Here is a 20,096-nt window from a genome sequence, read left to right as displayed (position 1 = left end):
AAAAACATCCAGAAAGTCATTCTTTTTTTCTTTGCCTCTCCAGACCAGAATTAATGCTGATTGCTGAGTTACCTAATTAGGTTGTAATATGAGAATGCATTTGAATCTTCCTTTTCTTTATTGCCTTGCTTGAAAAGTTGAAATGCGTTTGAGACAAATTATATATAACTTTTCCCATGTAGAATTTTACATACATGCGCCGCATGAACACACACATATACATATCTATTATAGACAAGCAAATATATACGTACATAATATACGAGGGAAACTTAAGAACTTAATTGGGAAGAATCATCCGTAACCCTAAATAATTTAAAATGATAGATTATTTTTTTTTGGATGCTGTACAAAAGTGTTGTTATATATATATATATATATATATATATATAAGGCCAGCCTCTTTTTATTTTTTATTTTTTTATGAGCAAATACATTTATTCTGGAAAATTTATATAGGTACAAGAAGTACTTGTCCTCAATATCTCTTGACAAAGCAGGAGTACAAGACCAGGCATCTTGTGAAACTTAGTTCAAGTTAGCTTTTGCAGCAAAAGCATAAACCGAGTGCGCTCAAATTTTTTTATAGAAAAGAGGCAGTCACTAACTATAAGGAATACTCGTACACAGCTTGGGAATATATCCTTTATATGCTTGAAAGAGAATTATATTTTATGATGTTTATATATATAGAAAAGATATATATATATATATATATATATATATATATATATATATATATATATAGAAAGAATGAAATAAAATAATTGATGTGATAAAAAAAATAGTATCATACAAAATTTTATTAATATCAACAATATAAATCTACTTAAAATATCGAAATACATATCAGCTAGGTCTAATACTGTCCAAGAACTAACTATGCTAAGAAATTTCCAGAGTGCATGGATTCTCTATCCCACAAATGTTCAAATGGAGGACGTTGTGGGAAAAGAGTAGGATGAGAACATCAACTTTCTTAAAGTAAACCTAGCAATGAAATCACGTCTTTCGGCAAAGCTTTTAATTAATAATAATATGAACTCCAAACATCCCTTTTCTTTTATATTGAACAACAGCGTTCGAGTTTTATTAAGCTGAAGATGGTGTCAAGCTCCTCACCATGTTGCCACTCAAATTATGGAATTCGAAGTTCTAGCTAGACTGATCATAATATGCCTCATTATTTGGAACTTGATTAATGTTTTTAAAGAGTAGATAAAAAGTAATTAGTATATCATGCATTGGCATATATTTCCCTTTCCTCTCTCTACCCCCATTAATTAATATATATAGGTCTTGTCAATGTTGTGTTCCCCCCATTTTTAGTTGTTCTTTCTTTGACCCAAAATCACTTCTTTCACTAATAGTTAGATGTCAGTTCCAACTTCCAGACATGATATATAATACTTAAGTTTATCTATCTGTAATTCGTCCATAGCTGGATGTCATGAGAACGTACACACATCAACACATTGCTTATTTGATTCTTGTGTCTATGATATTTTATGCTAAAAGTAGCATAGTTAGTGTATTTTTTGTGCTTTACTTAATCTAATTAACCAGCCATTAGATGCTGATCTAATCACCACAAATATTATATTACGTAATATGTCATTATCGACTAAAAGAAGCTTAAAGCCTTTAAACCAAAGTGTTTTAAAAATTGATGAACATTACTTTGTGGTTGTTAAAGGAACGGTGGGTTCTTGATAAAAGTTTTTTTTATTATTTATTAAATGTACTGCAAAAGAAAATTAAAGTGACCAAGTTACCTCGAACACTTGTTGAAATGTTAGGGTGTTTGGTTTGAGGAAACATTTTTTGTTTTTATTTTTATTAAATAATTACAAATATTGCAATATATAATTTTTTTCATTTATATAAGAAAATTGTACAGAAATTAAGGTACAAGAAATTTGACATCCTTACTAGTATTAGTAAAAATATAGAAAGTTCTTAGATCAAACAACCTTTATTCATGATGGCTATGGGGTTTGGAGTAATTTTTCCACCTTTCATTTATAACTTTATTTAATCACGTGGTATAATCAATCATTACAACTATACACTACATACAAAAAAGCACACTTTTACTCCAATTAGAAGGATTTTGTTAACGAAGCATTTTAGTATCTATGTCAGTCACAAAAAACATAAGGCCCAAAAACAAAAAGACAGAGGGAGAAAGCCCAAGTATACATAGGTTTGCCATTAATTGGCTTACGTTAGCTAGCTGATACGCGCGACAATTCAAGGCCCAGATGGCCCACATATTCTGGCGGGAAAACCACGGCTCTTTCCCCGCCATGTCTTGCAGCTATTCATCCCTACTCACTGATCTACTTCCTCACACTCTTCTTTTACCTCTTTCTGATTTTTCTTTCAGCGCACAGAAACGATGGCTTCCGATTCTTCTCCTATGAATTTCAACAACGGTTCGTATCGTTCTGCTCTTTCTAACTTCTTCTCGTGATTTCCGTTTTCCTTTCTCTCTGATTTGAAATTCGTTGAAACTCCGTTTCAGGTCCTTCATCCCCGGACGATTCCCTCTCTAGTCCTGTCGGCAACACGTTCTCTTCGCCGGCTCAGAGACGCCGCCGTCGCTCTTCCACTCCCTCCGCATTTGCAACTCCACCGCACCGGTCCCGTTTCGCCTCCTCTGATGCAACCCCAACTCCCTCACGCTCCCGGCAAAGAGGCAGCGGCATCAGTGGTGGCGCGCGCATTCCCGCCACGCCCACCTCCACTACCGACGACGTGCCGGTCTCGTCGGACGGGGGCGACGGTTATGACATGGACGACGTCAGGCCCACCTTCGTGTGGGGTACGAATATAAGTGTGGAAGACGTGAACGATGCGATTCAGAGGTTTTTGAGGGACTTCAGAGAAGCATCTTCGTCGCAGGGTGATGACGATGGGTTACATTTGCATACGGAAGGGAAGTATGAGAAGTTGATCAAACAGGTTATAGAAATTGAAGGGGATTCTCTGTATGTTAATGCGTGTGACGTGTTTGATCATGACCCTGATTTGTACACCAAGATGGTTAGGTACCCCCTCGAGGTGCTTGCAATATTTGACTTGGTTTTGATGAATATGGTCAGCCGAATCAAACCCATGTTCGAGAAGCACATTCAAACTCGGATTTTCAATCTCAAAACTTCAATCTCAATGAGGAATTTGAACCCATCAGGTGAGAATTTAGTGCATCATTCAAAATTCTGTGTCTTATTGTAGGCAATTGGGCTGTTTTAATGATCTGAGGACCCCTTTTGTTATAGATATTGAGAGGATGGTGTCGTTGAAGGGAATGATCATAAGATGTAGCTCAATCATACCGGAAATTAGGGAAGCTATATTTAGGTGTCTTGTTTGTGGATTCTGCTCTGACCCAGTTGCTGTGGAGAGAGGTAACTTTCCTTGGGACATTTCTGCTTGTTTATGTAGTGAGTTATCAATTTAATCTTATTTTTACACTTGTAGTGTTTGGCTGACTATTGTGACTTTTAGGACGAATAACTGAACCCACTGTATGCTTGAGGGAAGAGTGTCAATCTAGGAACTCCATGACACTGGTTCACAACCGATGCAGGTAATCCACACCTGTGGTTAATTTGTATAAGGAAGAGCTTATAATTGAAGTATAGTGGGAAGAATTTAGTAACCCATAAAATAAATGGGATGATGACTATGGCCATTAGCCTCTATTTTAAAAAGTTTTCTTGATTATTTGTAACTATTCTGCTTAAAATTATGCTCTTGAATTTCAGATCTGGTAACTATGAAATTGTGATTTACATTTTTTTTACTTTCTAAAATCAGGTTCACTGACAAGCAGATTGTGAGGCTCCAGGAAACACCTGATGAGATACCAGAAGGAGGTACACCTCACACAGTCAGCTTGCTGATGCATGACAAGCTTGTGGATGCTGGAAAGCCAGGTGACAGAGTTGAGGTGAGACCATACAATGTCATACTTTGTGACAAGTCAATGCCTATAAGCTTGATTAATCGTGACAAGTTTTTTGGTTTTCATCAGGTGACTGGTATTTATAGGGCTATGAGTGTGAGGGTTGGACCAACTCAGAGAACTGTCAAGTCATTGTTCAAGGTATGCATTACATTCTTAACTCATTTACAATTAGAGCTCCACCCTCACATTTTGTATCTTGTCCAATTGATTTTTGTTTTGTCCTTGTCATGTTGTAGACATATATTGATTGTCTTCACATAAAGAAGACTGATAAGTCCAGGATGCTGGTAGATGATGCAATGGATGTTGAAAACGGCGCAGGCAGAAACGCAGAAGAAGTTCTCTTTGACGAAGAAAAAGTACAATTTCTATATATTATCTTTGAAATCCACTGCTTGCCTTTTTCACTTGCTAAATGCATGCCTGTATGAGTTGCAGGTGGCTCAACTGAAGGAGCTCTCAAAACAGCCAGATATATACGAAAGACTGACAAAATCATTGGCACCAAACATCTGGGAGCTCGATGATGTGAAGAAAGGTCTTCTTTGTCAGGTAACACATCTTCCTAATTATGCATTCATTGATTATTTGACTAATTTTCTAAAGATGCTAGTTTGTACTTCTTTGCAGCTTTTTGGTGGCCATGCTTTGAAATTGGCTTCTGGTGCTAGCTTCCGTGGTGATATAAATATTCTTCTTGTTGGTGATCCAGGGACAAGCAAATCCCAGCTACTTCAATATATACACAAACTCTCTCCACGTGGCATTTACACCAGTGGAAGAGGAAGCTCAGCTGTTGGATTGACTGCTTATGTAACCAAGGACCCTGAAACAGGCGAAACTGTATGGACCATGAATACAAGATTTTTTATTCTTCCATACAAGAAACATAATGGAACCTAATTATTTCTGCTTGCACTACAGGTTCTAGAGAGTGGTGCCCTAGTTTTGAGTGACCGAGGAATCTGCTGTATAGATGAGTTTGACAAAATGTCTGACAATGCAAGGAGCATGTTACATGAGGTTGATTACATTCTTTGTCTATATATAGTTGCAAACAAAGAATTTTTGCAGTCATATCTGTCTATTCTTTCTCCAAAACTTGTATGGTATAAGATATATGTTCGACAATTCCCTCAAGACTAAGACTGTCAGCTCTCTACTATCGAATGACTGAAGACTAATGCACTCATTACTTTCTATTCCAGGTAATGGAACAACAAACCGTTTCAATAGCAAAGGCAGGTATTATTGCTTCCCTCAATGCTAGGACTTCAGTGTTGGCTTGCGCAAATCCTAGTGGATCAAGATATAATCCTCGTCTGTCCGTTATTGACAACATACACCTTCCTCCCACACTTCTGTCCAGGTTAGACGCTGGACATAAGCTCCATTAACTAGATTATGGGTCTGGCTGCATATTTATGCAATTTCCTACATAGGCATCTTAATGCTGTTAGCTATTTTGTACCCTGGCATTGCTTCAAATTTTTTATGATTCATTCTCAAGCAAGAGTAATATTAAGCATGCCATTAATCAGTTAATTCTCTGTATCAAACCGAAGTGTGAGAAGTAGGGATTAAAATAGAGGTTTTTAATGATGCCCAGTAAAAATAAACTTCAGTTACTCAACAATTTTGCAGTGGTTACTATGAATTTAGTTGATCTTTGTTCTTGCAGGTTTGATTTAATTTACTTGATTCTTGACAAGGCTGATGAACAGACTGACAGACGACTTGCCAAACATATTGTTTCCCTACACTTTGAGAATCCCGAGGTCCAGAAAACTTGTAATTGTCTCATTCTAGACTAAGATCCAAACTTCAGTGCTTTTGCTTACAATGTACTGTGTCTGTAATTATAGAACATGGAGCAGGATGTATTGGACCTTTTTACGCTAACTGATTATGTTAGCTATGCCCGAAAGCACATACACCCACAGCTGTCTGATGAAGCTGCTGAAGAATTGACTAGAGGTTACGTGGAAATAAGAAGAAGAGGAAATTTTCCTGGGAGTAGCAAAAAGGTAACACCTCTCATTTCTTCAAAATGATTTTATTTTCTGTATATTTACTTGTTGGGTGCTATTAAAATGTTTGTTTCTTAGAATATTACTCAATTGCTCAACAATCTGTTTAGATCATGAATTCCCTTTGTTTGCTGTAATGAGTTGAGTAATTTCGTTACAATTAAGAATGATGTGCATGATAGGTTTCCGTTATTGTCTACAAATAAATTGTGTTGATGTCTATGGTGTGAATGAATTAAATCCTGATATTGGAATTGTGCCGATTTTCAGTTTTCATACTCTCTTCGATATGTATGCGTGCTTGTTTTGGATTTTCTTAATAGTTTCTTTGCTAGGTATGCTAATCTTGTCATTCAATTAAACAGGTGATAACAGCGACACCAAGACAGATTGAGAGTCTGATACGCCTCAGTGAAGCATTGGCTCGGATTCGCTTCTCAGAATGGGTTTGTTAAGCTTTATTTCTTCGTGATGTGTAAAAATGGAATAGCACGTACAGTTATTAAATAGCTTGACGCACACAGGTTGAAAAGCGTGATGTAATGGAGGCATTTCGGCTTCTGGAAGTTGCAATGCAGCAGTCTGCAACGGATCACTCTACTGGTAGCTTCCTAAACAAGCCTGATTTTCTCCTATATTTAACCTAGACAACAAACAAGATCGAAATATGTTTACGTTTCATGTCCTTTTCTCTTCACAGGAACTATTGACATGGATCTTATTACCACTGGAGTTTCGGCAAGTGAAAGGATGAGACGAGAAAGTCTGCAACAAGCAACTCGCCACATAATCATGGACAAGATGCAAATTGGGGGTCCATCTATGAGGTTATTGGAGGTATGCTAGCTTTGCTCTATGAAACATTACACTAGATTGTCAATGTTGCGATGACGTTCTAACATGGATGAAATGATCATTTAGTTGTTGGAAGAATTGAAGAAACAGAATACTGGCATTGAAGTTCATCTTACTGATGTAAGTGTGGCCTTCCCCTTAAAAAGCAATTTTTAAACCTGTGTTTTAGTGGACTAATGGACTAAACTCGTGTTAATACAGCTGAGGAATGCAATTGCTACTCTCGCTAGCGAAGGATTTGTTACCATGCATGGTGACAGCTTAAAAAGGTCGTGATTACATGAGGCTCATTAGTGCTCAGTGGACTTTGATATTTATGGTGGCTACTGGTTTTCTGCATTAATTGTAACCCTTTTAGCCAACAGTTCGGTACCCGGTGCTAAATGTTTCATATATAGTTTTATGTATACAGTAAATTTGTAGGTGTTTAGTGAATGTAATTTTTGGTGATTATTTCATTTCTTGTAACCCTGCCCCTGTCTGAAGTATAAAATAGTTTTACTAGGTAAGCATTTCATGTAATTTCAACATATACATTTCTTAACGAAACCGATATTGTGGCGTGTTGAATTGAGAAAATTTAATATTTATAAAGGATTATTACGTCAAATAACTTCAATACGAATTTTCATTGAAGTAACTTGATCTTAACTTTTTTCTAATATAATTCATAGAACATTAAAATAGATGCCTGCGGTTCTAAGAATACAAAATAGTAGAATTTGATATTTTCAGTATATTGTGCAGTTGATTAAATTATCTGCATATCCTTTATGTAATGCATCAAATTGTATTTTCGTACAGCATTCGAAACAAAGCGTCAATATATATATGCATACATAAGAAAAAGTCTGGGGTCCAATGATAGCAAACGGACACATTTGCATAATGTCGCACCACGAATCCCCGAATGTAGGTGGTTTCATAATGTCCGTGACAGCTACTGGAATTTCTTGTCCTGTAGTTTGAAAGGAATAATTAATTACAGTTTACTTGTGCAGTGACTAATTTAAATAAATATAAAAACATATATTTGTTGAAAAAATTATAAAATTTGAAAATTTTGATACACAAGATTAAATTTGAATAAAAAAAAAAGGACAATATCTGTCTTTTGAAAGGATATTAGTAGAAAAAGATTAAGCATTTTAAAGAGGGTTTATTCAAATTTAACAAGTATTAGTGGAGCAGTTGATATTTGGAAAAGATAATAAATTTTAAGTTAAAAAATATAAGCATATGTGATTTAGGGAGATAAAAGAAATTTTAACATAAAAACACTACAAGTGTTTGTTTAAAAATTATAAATAAGTGAGATTTGAAAGAAAAAAAAAAGTGATGGATTATGATAAAATCACATCACATGTTAACTAAAGAAATAATTTTTTCACAATTTTCTATGTAAATATTTTAAAATAAAAAACAGAATAAAAAGGTGTCATTTTTATAATTATTTATAAAAAGACATGAAATAAAAGTACAAAAATATTTAAGTTAAATAAATTTTAAAGGATGTGTCCAATCACCATTAACTTAAATTGAGAAAATGTTAACCAACATTAATACATTTATACTGTAATTTTAATAAAATTTAATTATTAATTCCATATTTAACAACTAATATCATTAGAACACTAATTAACAAGAATCTTTAATTATTATACTTCGTGAAATTAGCCCACTTCAAATCAAAGTTGGAGAAAAAGTTATTATTTTAACTTTACATAATTTTTCCATTTTAAAAAAATATTTGACTATTTTTTCCCTTGTTTAACATGCGATTTTACCATAATTCATCACTTTCCTTGCTCATTTAATTTTTCATTTGTTTATTTTTTTAGAAGAAATTTTTAATTTTATCTATCAATTTTAAAAATTTAAGATCATATTATTTATTAATTTCTTCAATTATACTTTTATTGTCATCCATTATTTATAATTTTATATATTTATAAAAAATAACGGTGAATAATAAAAGTAAAAAAAAATAAAGAGAATAATAGAAAAAAAAGTACTATATTAAAAATTAAATATAAACGGGCAAATTATACTAAATTATTTGTACCAAAAACCATTTATATCAATCATAGTTATTTTATCATAATATTTTTTATTAATTGAGAAAAGTAAATTATATATATATTATTATTATTATTTTTGGGGGTTACATAAGGTGTGGTAATCGTTGGATTGGGTGCCAGGTAAAAATAGCTGGAAAAATGAAAAAATTTAAAAAGGAAGGGGACGTGAAGGAATTGGAAGCTCGTAATTAGATAGAGAGATTATATTGAGAGTAAGAGAGAGAGGGTTGGGAAGGAGAGAAAGAGAAAGTCTCTCTGACTCTGAGGCCGTAATTGAGACTGAGATCGATCCTTGCCTTGCCTCGATCATCCGTCTTCGAATTCGCAGCAGAGAGAGAGAGAGAGAGAGAATGGGAGAGGTGGCGCGTGGAGGTTGTTGCCCTCCGATGGATCTGTTCCGTTCGGAGCCGATGCAACTGGTTCAGCTCATCATCCCCATCGAATCCGCTCACCGCACCGTCTCCTACCTCGGCGACCTTGGCCTCCTTCAGTTCAAAGATGTCAGTATTCCATCGCTTTCCCTCTCCGATTATTCATAAACCCTTCCTCACTTCTAATTTCTTCGTCGCTAGCTTGTAATTAGGTTTTCCTTTGCTCTCCGATTATAATTTGTCTGCTTATTGATCTAAAAAGAAACTGCGATTTTTATTTTTTATTTTTGGCATAGGATGAGTGCGGGTGTACTCTCCTACTTCATTCCCCTGTTACTGAGTAGATGACTAGACTTATTTTGATATTTTTCACGATCATTGATTAATTAATTGAACCTTATCGCTTTGTTTCTCAAATCGCTGTTGAATGAATGGTGAATGTAGTTTTGGTAATAGAATTTTGATATTGGAAAGCGGAACAGCCTGGAACGATGATATTGATCGTGGTCTCGTCGGATTGTGACTACGGTTTTGTTTTTATAATTTTGGTTTATATCTGTGTTTAATCAAGGGGAAAAGGACTGTGTGGAATAGATTGAGGAAAAGTGATAACTCTGGCAATGAATTAATCAAGCTTGTTACCTAGTTTCTTAAACTGAAGCATGACGACATGCTGCTTTGAGAGGTCTATATAAGCATAATGTGTTTTTTCTTATGTTGTTTCCAGCTCAATGCAGATAAGAGCCCTTTTCAACGGACTTATGCAGCTCAGGTGCGTTTGGTTTCTGATATGATAAACCACTTTTTTTCTTTGCTTCTGGAACCTGAACATAATGCTCTTTGTGTAGAAAAGTTCGATGAAAATGTTTTGCAGTGAATTGTTTTGAATGATGATGATAATTAAGGCCTATCATATATCGCTGGCCTTGTCTGCATTGCATGCAAACTAACTGCTTGACAAAACCTTTTGAAAGTGATAATTATGTGGAAATGTTTTTACTTTCTCTTTGTCTGCTCTTTTTTGGGAATGATTTTTTTATTTGAAAATGACATCCGTTTTGCCTTTTTGTTGTCCTGTTTATCTTTTCATTTTAATTGATGTGCCAAGAATTCTCCTTCATTATAAGATCAATGGCTAGTGATGCAGAGAAGGGGGGGGGGGTTGAGGAGATCCTGGGTAGTGTATTGTGGATAATTTTGAGAGTTTTCCTCTGGAGTTATTATTTCTTGCACATTACTTAACCTTGGAATTTAGCTTTTGGTACATATATTAATAGTATGGTTGGACCGTAACTTGTATCTTAAGGAGGCGTCTTTAGCGCATCAACTGATCTGGGATAAGCCTGTTTGGCATCTATTTGGTCATTTGGTGTAAAGCACATTAATCTTTTTTAGGAGGTTTCCTGACGAATTTTGCTGATGGTTTGGATAGTTTTTCTCCATTGATGTTTTATTTTTCTCTCTGTTATTTTTTTGTTTTGCATTTACATTGTTAAGTAGGATTTGTTGTCCTCCAAAATCATTGTATTTCTTTCTCTGTTTATGAATTTCTTGTTTTACCAACAACAAAATATTGATATTATGTTCTTAAATATGTTTGGGGATGTATATATTGGTCCTTGTGAAGATAAAAAGGTGTGGAGAGATGGCTCGTAGATTGCGTTTTTTCAAGGAGCAAATGTTGAAGGCAGGTGTTTCACCAAAATATTCCACAATACCAGCTGGTGTGAACATTGATGACCTTGAGGTACACAAACATGCTTGTAGACAAAGTTGGTTTCCTCTTTCTTTTGATTTATCTTTTTAGTTGACATCTGTTATGTCTTGAAATAGGTGAAACTTACAGAAATTGAGTCAGACTTAATTGAGATGAATGCAAATGGTGAAAAATTGCAGCGCTCATACAATGAACTTGTGGAGTATAAGCTTGTTCTGCAGAAGGTACATTCTTCTATGCTTAAACCACAAGCTATTATGTGTATTGTATTCTAATATTATGAATAATCAAGGGAGAACTATGCTAATTATCTACTGCTTCATATTTTTTTTAAGGGGTCTATAATGAGCACTATGCTCTTTCATGATATATAGTTATGAAAATAACTAAAGAAAGGGTAAATTGATGACTTTTCCTTAATTACATGGAATCATGAAACTAGAAAATGTTTATGAGTGCTAAGATGTTCCACATTGATTAAGAATATGACTGAAATACTCAATATAAGACTAAGGCAATCCCCTTCCTTGAGCTATCTTTTAAGGTTGAGTGTGGCTCAATCCATTTCAAATATGGTATTAGAGCCTATTTAGTATTAATGTTGGAAAACACAGATTGTCAGTTGTGCATACTTCATGTTCCATATGGCTTATTTTAGGCACGAGAGAGTATGTTAAGATATCTTACATTGGCTAGTAATATGAACAAAATAATTATTATAAGACTTGGACAATTTCCTTCCCCCAAAACTAGCTTTCGGGTTAAGCTTGGTCCATTTCTAATACTAAGTATTTTGGATTGATGTTGTACTAGAACTAGAATACATGGAAGTTTCACTTTTACCCATTGTTGTTTGGATCATCTCATTTTGTTTTAAAAAATGTCTATAACCATAACCTTGGAGAGAGTGTTTTTAGCTGGAAAGGCTGTTTTTGTGAAACTCACTAAAATCAAATATTTTCATTTGAATCAATTCTGAACTTTTATTTTCTACTCTTTGTAATCCTAAATGAAACTCAATTTATTTCCATATACTTGCTTGGGGGCTTCTTGACTTGCATTATTCCTCTGCTTATTAAATTGTTGCATTGAGGATAAATTTAGCACAAGTAAATGTTTTCATGGTGTTCCCCTCTCATACTCATCATTTCTCTAATTGAGCCCCTTCATCCTTATTTCTCCTCATTAATCTAATTGATATCCCATCTAACTAACTAAATGCTCTTACTGTCCCTAACTACTCCCTACCCTTCTGTCCTAATACTTGGCAGTCTGAAACTAGGATTTGCTTGATAGAAGGCAAAATGAAGTTGAAAATGTGGCATGGCTTATACTTGTACTTCTACATTTGTGTATGTTGATTGGACTAAATTTGTAAAATGCATGTAGTATAATGCAGTTTATCAATTTTTTGTGTATGTTGATTGGGGTGGTCAAATATCCCTTGAATCAGTAATCATTCTCGATACTTTTTTGATTGCTAAAGTTTAACATTCTATTAATGCTGATGTCTGGATATGGGAGGTATATTAGCTTTCTATTGTTATTGTATAGGGTTGAAATTTTAGACATATAATGTAACTCTTAAGGTATGACAGGCCAATCATTAAATAGTTGTTTTGCCTTTTCAGGCTGGGGAATTTTTTGTCTCAGCTCAAAGTCGTGCCATAGAGCAGCAGAGAGAATATGAATCACGTCATCTGAGTGGTGAATCGATGGAAACACCTTTGTTACAGGACCAAGTAGGCTTCTTATTGCTCATATCTAACTTTTTTCTTTTATAAAATTGGCGATAGCCTTTTTATGATGAACTGGTTCCTTCTGCTGGTTTTGTTGTGAAGGAATTGACAGGTGATTCATCAAAGCAAGTTAAGTTGGGATTTTTAGCAGGTCTTGTTCCCCGGGAGAAGTCCATGACATTTGAGAGAATTTTATTTCGAGCCACTAGAGGAAATGTATTTTTGAGGCAGGCTACTGTTGAGGATCCTGTCATAGACCCTGTTTCTGGAGAAAAGGTGCTTATCTATCTTTCCTCCATCCTCATAAAATCTATAAAATTAAATAGAGTTGTACTGTTGCAGGCTATTATTAATTTTCATATATTGCTGCATGCAATATAGCTGTACTAAACCATACTGAAATCTTGTCCAGAGGCATGCTAGTCTGGATGAATTCAATGGTTCTTTTTTAGAGTTTGTATGCATAATGGGTGCTATTGTGCATCATTACATAAACCTCATTAGATACAGTGAGTTTGTTGGTCTAATTACTTAGGTCTGTTGACTATTGATTCTTGTCAAGAATGTATTGTGCAATGTGCACACACATAGCACAGCTTGCCTTGCTCTTCTAGAAAAAAATCATTGACAGTTTCCTCTGTTAATTGTGTATTTTCTTTTGAAATATGAATAGGAGGCCAAGTTCTGTTGATTGTTTTGTATATTGGATTTTCCTATTGTATTTGACTATTATGTTAAATTTTTAATGTTGTACAGAATGTCAGAATGAAAAATGGAGGTAATATTCAGTGATAAGCTAATACTTTTCAATGCCGTACCTATAAATATATGGTTGTTAGTGATTGTATCAAAAAATGAGGTTTTTGATTCATGGTTGAAATAAATTTCTCCCTGTTGATTTATATTTTTCTATTTTATATTCTATTTTATGTTGACTGACGGATGTTCACCTGCAGACTGAGAAAAATGTGTTTGTGGTCTTCTATGCTGGTGAAAAAGCAAAAGCCAAGATTCTGAAAATATGTGAAGCCTTTGGTGCTAATCGTTATCCTTTTGCTGAAGAACTTGGAAAACAAGCTCAAATGATTACAGAGGTTTGTAACTGGTTCTTAATTTTTCTAAGGAAAATTTTCTGCACTCCCCCCCCCCCCCCAAGTCTCTTGGTGGTGTAGTACTGCTTTATCTCAGTATAATGAATTGATTGCCATAAATGATTGGATATTGAATTCCTAGATAAAATATGGATTCGCCTCTTTTTATATTTTTATTGTGGGTAATATGCGAGATATAGTGTTAAGATTAAATGAAAACAATGTGATTCACCCTCCATGAGTGAACACTAGCTTTTGTTGTGGCCCTAGGGTGGCCAAGAGAGGATTGGCTCAATTTCTAAGTTTTTCTGTGATGTCTTCTGTAACCATTAGGCATTGAGTGAGTGGCCAAAAGGTAATTAAGAATCATTTCCTCCAAGATGTTCTACATAACCATGCTTACAGTGAGACAGTGAGTACTGCAAACATGTAGTCCGTTACTGATTGTGATGTTTACACATGCTGTTATTGAAAGCAAATATTTGTCAGAACAGTTTATAATTGGTTGATTGTGTAACTTAGATATTCTTCCTTCATAGTTGCATCACTCAGACTTTGTGCTCCTGAAATGATTCTTACTGGTGAAAGAAATTATCTAATAATAAAATTAATCATTATAGTTGTTTGCAGATAGCCTAATCTTTCTTTTTTATGTGTAACAATGGCATTTATCTAGCTAAGTTGTTTTTATGCATGTTTTATTTCAAAGAAACCTCATCCTTTGTCTGTGCAATGTATTAGGAAACCTACAACTTTTTAATTGTCAACAATTTTAACAAATTCACTTGCAGGTTTCTGGAAGACTTTTAGAATTGAAGACCACTATAGATGCTGGACTCTTGCACCGCGACAACTTGTTAAATACTATTGGGGCTCAGTTTGAGGAATGGGATCTATTGGTAAGCCAAAAATTAAACCTCACCATGTTCTAACATTAAGCATGTGATTAACATGAATGTAGATGCCCAATCTCCTACTTTCTTCATCTTGTTTTTGAGTAATTTTACTTCTAAAGTATGCAAGTTACTCATAGATTATTCTTTTTTGTTTTCCATTGGCATCAATGATTAATTTCTCTTCACTTGACAATATTCTTTAAACTCATGAAGGTGAAAAAGGAGAAATCTATTCACCATACCTTGAACATGCTAAGCCTTGATGTGACGAAAAAATGTCTTGTGGCTGAGGGGTGGAGTCCTGTTTTTGCATCTAAGCAGGTATTTATTGTACTTGCAGGTTCCTTTTATCATGGATTTTCATTTGGTCTGGCCAGAGTTAATACTTCTTGATGGTAAAATTGATTTTATGGAACATACCTTAATTTTCAGATACAGGATGCATTACAGCGGGCAGCATTTGATTCTAATTCTCAAGTCAGTGCCATTTTTCAAGTTTTGCATACTAGGGAGTTGCCACCTACCTATTTTCGCACAAACAAATTTACTTCTTCATATCAAGGAATTATTGACTCATATGGGTGAGCATCATGCTGATTTCTTTTTTTCCCCTTTTTATTCATTTATTTGTAGTTGTGTTTTTTTGTGCAAAGAGGAGATTTAGTTATTAATAATATGTGCAGAATAAGTGCAACATTCATATTGTTTCCATGATCACATGTTTGCAATATGTTTCACTGTAAGTTTGATGTTCAATATACCATTAGAGTTTGGACATACCAAAATAATGATGTTTATAGTTGCAGGTCATGATCAACATATAATTAGATCAATCATTTTCACAATCTGATAAATTTTTGTTGTTCTACTAGAAGTAATATTGTGGAGTGTGGACCCCTCCACTAGCACTACCCATTTTGGTTATCCCTTTTTTTTGGCAGATATTTATTAATATACCATCTCCAATTTGTGATTCATTGGACTTGGTCCGCTGGGCAAAAAAAAAAAATTCAATTTATGAATGGTTTCATTTAAATTCAAATATTGATGGATATTTTATGTCTTGAATAAAACTATCAATTTCACATCACATTTAGACAGAGTTGAAGGCATATTCTGGTTCTGGACCCACCTGAATTTGTCCTGCACTTCAATAGCAATAAAGTAATAGGTTGAGTAAGCAAACTGAAGTAATTGGAATAGCAGCCACAATGTAAAAATAGACAGGGAGGTTATGTGGACAAGATTTGAGACTTGGATGGAAATTCATTGACATATTATTTAGAAATGAGAATTCTTAAGTTCATATTATCTGAACAATTCTAATGCAAAAGTTAAATATAGTTGATTTCTTCCATTGAAGTGCTTTACTTTCTAAATATATTGGTCAAAATTTATATTGAAATGTAAAAAGAGAGAGATTGCAATTATCCTGACAGTTTAAGAACTTACTCCCATATTTGTTTCTTTTATTTTTGAAAGATATCAATCTTATACTGTTAATTTTTTATACTGGTATTTCAGGGTTGCTAAGTATCAGGAGGCAAATCCTACTGTGTATACTGTGGTCACCTTTCCATTTCTTTTTGCTGTAATGTTTGGTGATTGGGGGCATGGAATTTGTTTACTGCTGGCAGCTCTATATTTCATACTAAGGGAGAGGAAGCTTTCTAGCCAGGTGACCTTTCAGTTTGCCTTGAAAACTCACCCTTTAAATTTTATTTTAATGGGAGAAATAAGTAGATTTTCTCCGCCCTAGCAGAAAATGTCCAAGTTTCTCTTGTGCTATGCATGATGACTTGATGAGTGTATATGCATTACCCAACTGGTAATTAGTGCTGACATTTTGATGAGGTTAGAGTCCTTGTGGTCAGTGAAAACCTTTATTTAACTACGGAGAAACTCTTCTATAGCATATAGTACTGCATGATGAATGATGACTGATGACATTTGAGATACAGAATTATTTCTGGAGTATCAGGAGTGCTTTAAATCATTCAAATTGGTGGTTGTTTTTACTGTAAAAAGATCATCATTTCTTATTGGTGTGTTAATGGGGTAGGTCCTCTTCATTCCCAATGAAGGTGGATTTGGGTATTTGGCTGCTGGTCCCATGAAGTTGTTGCAAAGGACATTGCTAACCCACCCAGATAACTAACACTTCTGACCACAATTTCATTTTTTTCTTGTAACTATAGATAATGAAAAATCTTTGCAATTTGGTGAAAACTTTTCAACTTCTGCTTGGTGGTGCATTACTTTTATTCTTCCTGCATAATTATATTTCAAGGTTTTTTTTTGTTTTGTTTTTTTTGTGTGTATATGCACATGTTTTAGCCAGTCTACTAACATGGAATCTTTGGGTGAAAAACAGAAGCTTGACGACATCACAGAAATGACTTTTGGAGGTCGCTATGTTATTTTGTTGATGGCACTCTTCTCAATTTACACTGGCTTTATCTATAACGAGTTCTTTTCTGTCCCATTTGAAATCTTTGGTCCCTCTGCATATGAATGTCGTGACCTTTCTTGCAGGTAAATCAAAACCCGTTGATTCATAACATTTAATATTGCGCAATATGCTTTCATTAAGCTCGTCACTGTCTTTTATGCTCTTTTTGTATCCCCTCCTTTTGCTGCAGGGACGCTACAACAGTGGGCCTGATAAAAGTGCGTCGCACTTACCCTTTTGGAGTGGATCCTGTATGGCATGGTACTCGAAGTGAACTACCATTCTTGAACTCTTTGAAGATGAAAATGTCAATTCTTCTCGGAGTTGCTCAAATGAACCTTGGAATTATAATGAGCTATTGCAATGCCAAATTCTTCAAGAACAATGTAAACGTGTGGTAAGTTACTAAATAGGTATTTGAATGGTACTTATTATCACATGTAGTTATGTGCAGTTATTTCTGCACTGATTCTGTCTATCAGTATAAACTTGCTTACTAATTTAAAATTAATGTGATTTTTTTTTCAATTTCAATATTTGACTCTTTCAGGTTCCAATTTATTCCCCAAATGATATTTCTGAACAGTCTGTTTGGTTACCTATCCCTTCTAATCATTGTCAAGTGGTGCACTGGTTCTCAAGCTGACTTGTACCATATAATGATCTACATGTTCCTGAGCCCAACAGATGAGTTGGGGGAGAACCAACTCTTTGTTGGCCAGAAAAATCTACAGGTTAGTTATACTTCCAAGACCACCTAGACACCTTTTTAAGTTTGAATGATGTATTTCTATTTGAATAACATTTACATGCTTTGTAATCGTTCTGTTTTTAACAGCTTGTGCTTTTGCTTCTGGCTTTTGTCTCTGTGCCCTGGATGCTATTGCCAAAACCCTTTATTCTGAAGAAGCAACATGAAGCGGTATGTTTTTGAACTTTTTTTGTATTTGTTTGCATGGAACTTCTATATTTGTTCTAGTTCTAACTTCTAATAGTTGTACACTTATACTACTTCAGAGGCATGGGGTTGAATCCTATACACCACTTCAAAGTGCAGACGAGAGCTTGCAAGTTGAGTCAAATCATGATTCTCATGGTCATGCGGAATTTGAGTTCAGTGAAGTCTTTGTTCATCAACTCATACACACCATAGAGTTTGTACTTGGAGCAGTCTCTAATACAGCTTCCTACCTCCGTCTATGGGCCCTTAGGTATGTTCGTAAGTAGCAATTGTTCTAGTCTAATACTAATGCTTGAGTCCCACCGGATAAACAACATTGGGGCCTCACATCATGCAGATTATTGCTTTTGTTTATGTATGCATCTATATATATGTTTTATGCGGGTATTAGATCGCAGTAGTGCATTTACTGAGTTTTCCTTTATTTGTACCCAGTCTTGCTCATTCAGAGTTATCAAGTGTATTCTACGAGAAGGTTCTGATGATGGCATGGGGGTATGTTATATATTACTGTTACATTTTCTTACTTCCATGATGTGGATTGTGAAGGGTAAAGTGGTCAGCGTTTAACATGAACCGATGGGCTATAAACGCATGAGCCTCACTGGTTCTTGTTGCTCAACGGTCATTGTTCATTCTCTAAATCATTCAGTTTTTCTCTAACTCAATTACTCTGCCTGATGTCACAGGTACAATAATGTGATTATCCTGATAGTGGGTCTCATTGTCTTCATTTTTGCTACCGTTGGAGTGTTACTTGTCATGGAAACTCTGAGTGCCTTCTTACATGCGTTACGACTTCACTGGGTGGAGTTCCAAAACAAGTTTTATGAGGGCGATGGTTACAAGTTTCACCCTTTCGCGTTCTCATTGCTAGACGATGAGGAATGACATCCCTCTAAAGTAGCATTAATAAGAATGAGGAGTTATATAGCTTTGGACCGGAATTGATTCTTTCATTTGATGGTGTAACAAGTCAGTGATTGGTATCTGCGCACTGCGGCATTGTATGCGATGAAATCCTTGGAGCTTTTTCATCGAACATCGTGCCGTATTTTGTTTATTTATCCATTGAGGGAATAAATATTTCCCAATTAGGGGAGTAACATTGTACGAGCTAGGCAGGCGTGGTCAGGTGTAATAATTATAATTTACAAAATAACTTAATATTGATATCTTAATTTGTTTTATTTTACAATAAGTATCCCTAGTTTGATGTCTTTACATAATATTGGAATGATTCAGTAGTAATTAAAAATGAAAGCATATTTGCTGGTACAACGTGAAGTTATATGGCCCTGCCATCTTTTCTCATCATTAAATTTAAGAAGTAATCACCATTTTATTTCTCATCATTTTTATGATTTATTAAAATAGTTTTCAAGCTAAAAAAAATAGTCATATTAACTCAGCTTATACAATTGGTAGTTATTTTGGTTCTTAAAATAACACACAGTTAACTGGGCTAATAAAAATGTTAATGAGACATGTAAGGTGGCCTTAATGATGGGTGACGTTAAAGGAATTATTTTTGTTATAAAAAGGAATTACTTTTGAAGTTTGTCAATTTAGATTCTGGAATTCTAAATCTAAACAAAATATCGTTTTTGTCTTTATTGTTTTTATCTCAAACTTAACTCTCCTGAAACCTTTTCTTCATTGTCATCTACATTCACTTATGCTGTCTTCGTCACTTTTAAAGTTTAAAACCATTTAAAAAATGCAAAGAAGAAATGTGCTACGTGGAGAACGCAACGTCAACGTCACCACAGCAACGTCAACAAATGTTTCGATGACTCTTGCAGTTCATCTCTAATTGCATTTTCAACTCCCCAATTTCATTTCACCAACTCTGCCTTTCTCTACTTAAAATCACACTACTACGTTTGCACTACCCATTATCCCCTTTCTCTTCCTCCTGATTTCA

At 34.8% G+C, this 20,096-nt stretch overlaps 2 protein-coding genes across 3 annotated transcripts; both read left to right on the top strand.

The window, feature by feature from the left end:
- Positions 1 to 2,339: 2,339 nt before the first annotated feature.
- LOC113865500 (DNA replication licensing factor MCM4) lies at positions 2,340 to 7,282 on the top strand. Its single transcript, XM_027500098.1, has 18 exons — positions 2,340 to 2,438; positions 2,528 to 3,196; positions 3,285 to 3,413; positions 3,514 to 3,595; positions 3,826 to 3,958; positions 4,043 to 4,114; positions 4,213 to 4,335; positions 4,415 to 4,528; positions 4,607 to 4,819; positions 4,901 to 4,999; positions 5,185 to 5,345; positions 5,658 to 5,754; positions 5,842 to 6,003; positions 6,372 to 6,452; positions 6,531 to 6,609; positions 6,707 to 6,843; positions 6,928 to 6,981; positions 7,063 to 7,282. The coding sequence occupies exons 1-18, from the start codon at positions 2,402 to 2,404 to the stop codon at positions 7,135 to 7,137; spliced, it is 2,517 nt and encodes an 838-aa protein (XP_027355899.1). The 5' UTR covers positions 2,340 to 2,401; the 3' UTR covers positions 7,138 to 7,282.
- Positions 7,283 to 9,119: 1,837 nt separating this feature from the next.
- On the top strand, positions 9,120 to 19,391 carry LOC113865885 (V-type proton ATPase subunit a3-like). 2 transcript variants are annotated; one of them, XM_027500666.1, is made up of 19 exons: positions 9,139 to 9,168; positions 9,271 to 9,442; positions 10,041 to 10,085; positions 10,941 to 11,060; positions 11,147 to 11,254; positions 12,662 to 12,772; positions 12,872 to 13,045; positions 13,726 to 13,863; positions 14,652 to 14,759; positions 14,970 to 15,077; positions 15,189 to 15,337; positions 16,281 to 16,434; positions 17,131 to 17,291; positions 17,399 to 17,605; positions 17,759 to 17,942; positions 18,047 to 18,130; positions 18,226 to 18,419; positions 18,605 to 18,664; positions 18,859 to 19,391. In XM_027500666.1, exons 2-19 carry the CDS (start codon positions 9,293 to 9,295, stop codon positions 19,058 to 19,060), a joined length of 2,457 nt encoding a protein of 818 aa, XP_027356467.1. In that variant the 5' UTR covers positions 9,139 to 9,168; positions 9,271 to 9,292; the 3' UTR covers positions 19,061 to 19,391. The 2 variants fall into 2 exon arrangements, with proteins under 2 accessions (XP_027356468.1, XP_027356467.1); XM_027500667.1 differs by having other exon boundaries at positions 9,120 to 9,442; positions 10,041 to 11,060; positions 15,195 to 15,337.
- Positions 19,392 to 20,096: the final 705 nt, after the last annotated feature.

This window comes from Abrus precatorius, unplaced genomic scaffold (assembly GCF_003935025.1).
Source record: "Abrus precatorius isolate BTA unplaced genomic scaffold, Abrus_2018 Scaffold4, whole genome shotgun sequence".
Classification (NCBI taxonomy): Eukaryota; Viridiplantae; Streptophyta; class Magnoliopsida; order Fabales; family Fabaceae; genus Abrus; species Abrus precatorius.
Note: the sequence above shows the minus strand (reverse complement) of the source record. Positions and strands in the feature narration are given on the sequence as shown.

What these genes read in the sequence shown, in the direction of transcription:
- LOC113865500 (XM_027500098.1), top strand. Translation starts at nt 2,402, where the DNA reads ATGGCTTCCGATTCTTCTCCTATGAATTTCAACAACG. An exon ending in AGAAAGGTCTTCTTTGTCAG is followed by an intron (nt 4,529 to 4,606) that starts GTAACACATCTT and finishes ACTTCTTTGCAG; the next exon opens with CTTTTTGGTGGCCATGCTTT. An exon ending in TACACTTTGAGAATCCCGAG is followed by an intron (nt 5,755 to 5,841) that starts GTCCAGAAAACT and finishes CTGTAATTATAG; the next exon opens with AACATGGAGCAGGATGTATT.
- LOC113865885 (XM_027500666.1), top strand. Translation starts at nt 9,293, where the DNA reads ATGGGAGAGGTGGCGCGTGGAGGTTGTTGCCCTCCGATGGATCTGTTC. An exon ending in ATAAGCTTGTTCTGCAGAAG is followed by an intron (nt 11,255 to 12,661) that starts GTACATTCTTCT and finishes TTGCCTTTTCAG; the next exon opens with GCTGGGGAATTTTTTGTCTC. An exon ending in TGAAGAAGCAACATGAAGCG is followed by an intron (nt 18,131 to 18,225) that starts GTATGTTTTTGA and finishes ATACTACTTCAG; the next exon opens with AGGCATGGGGTTGAATCCTA.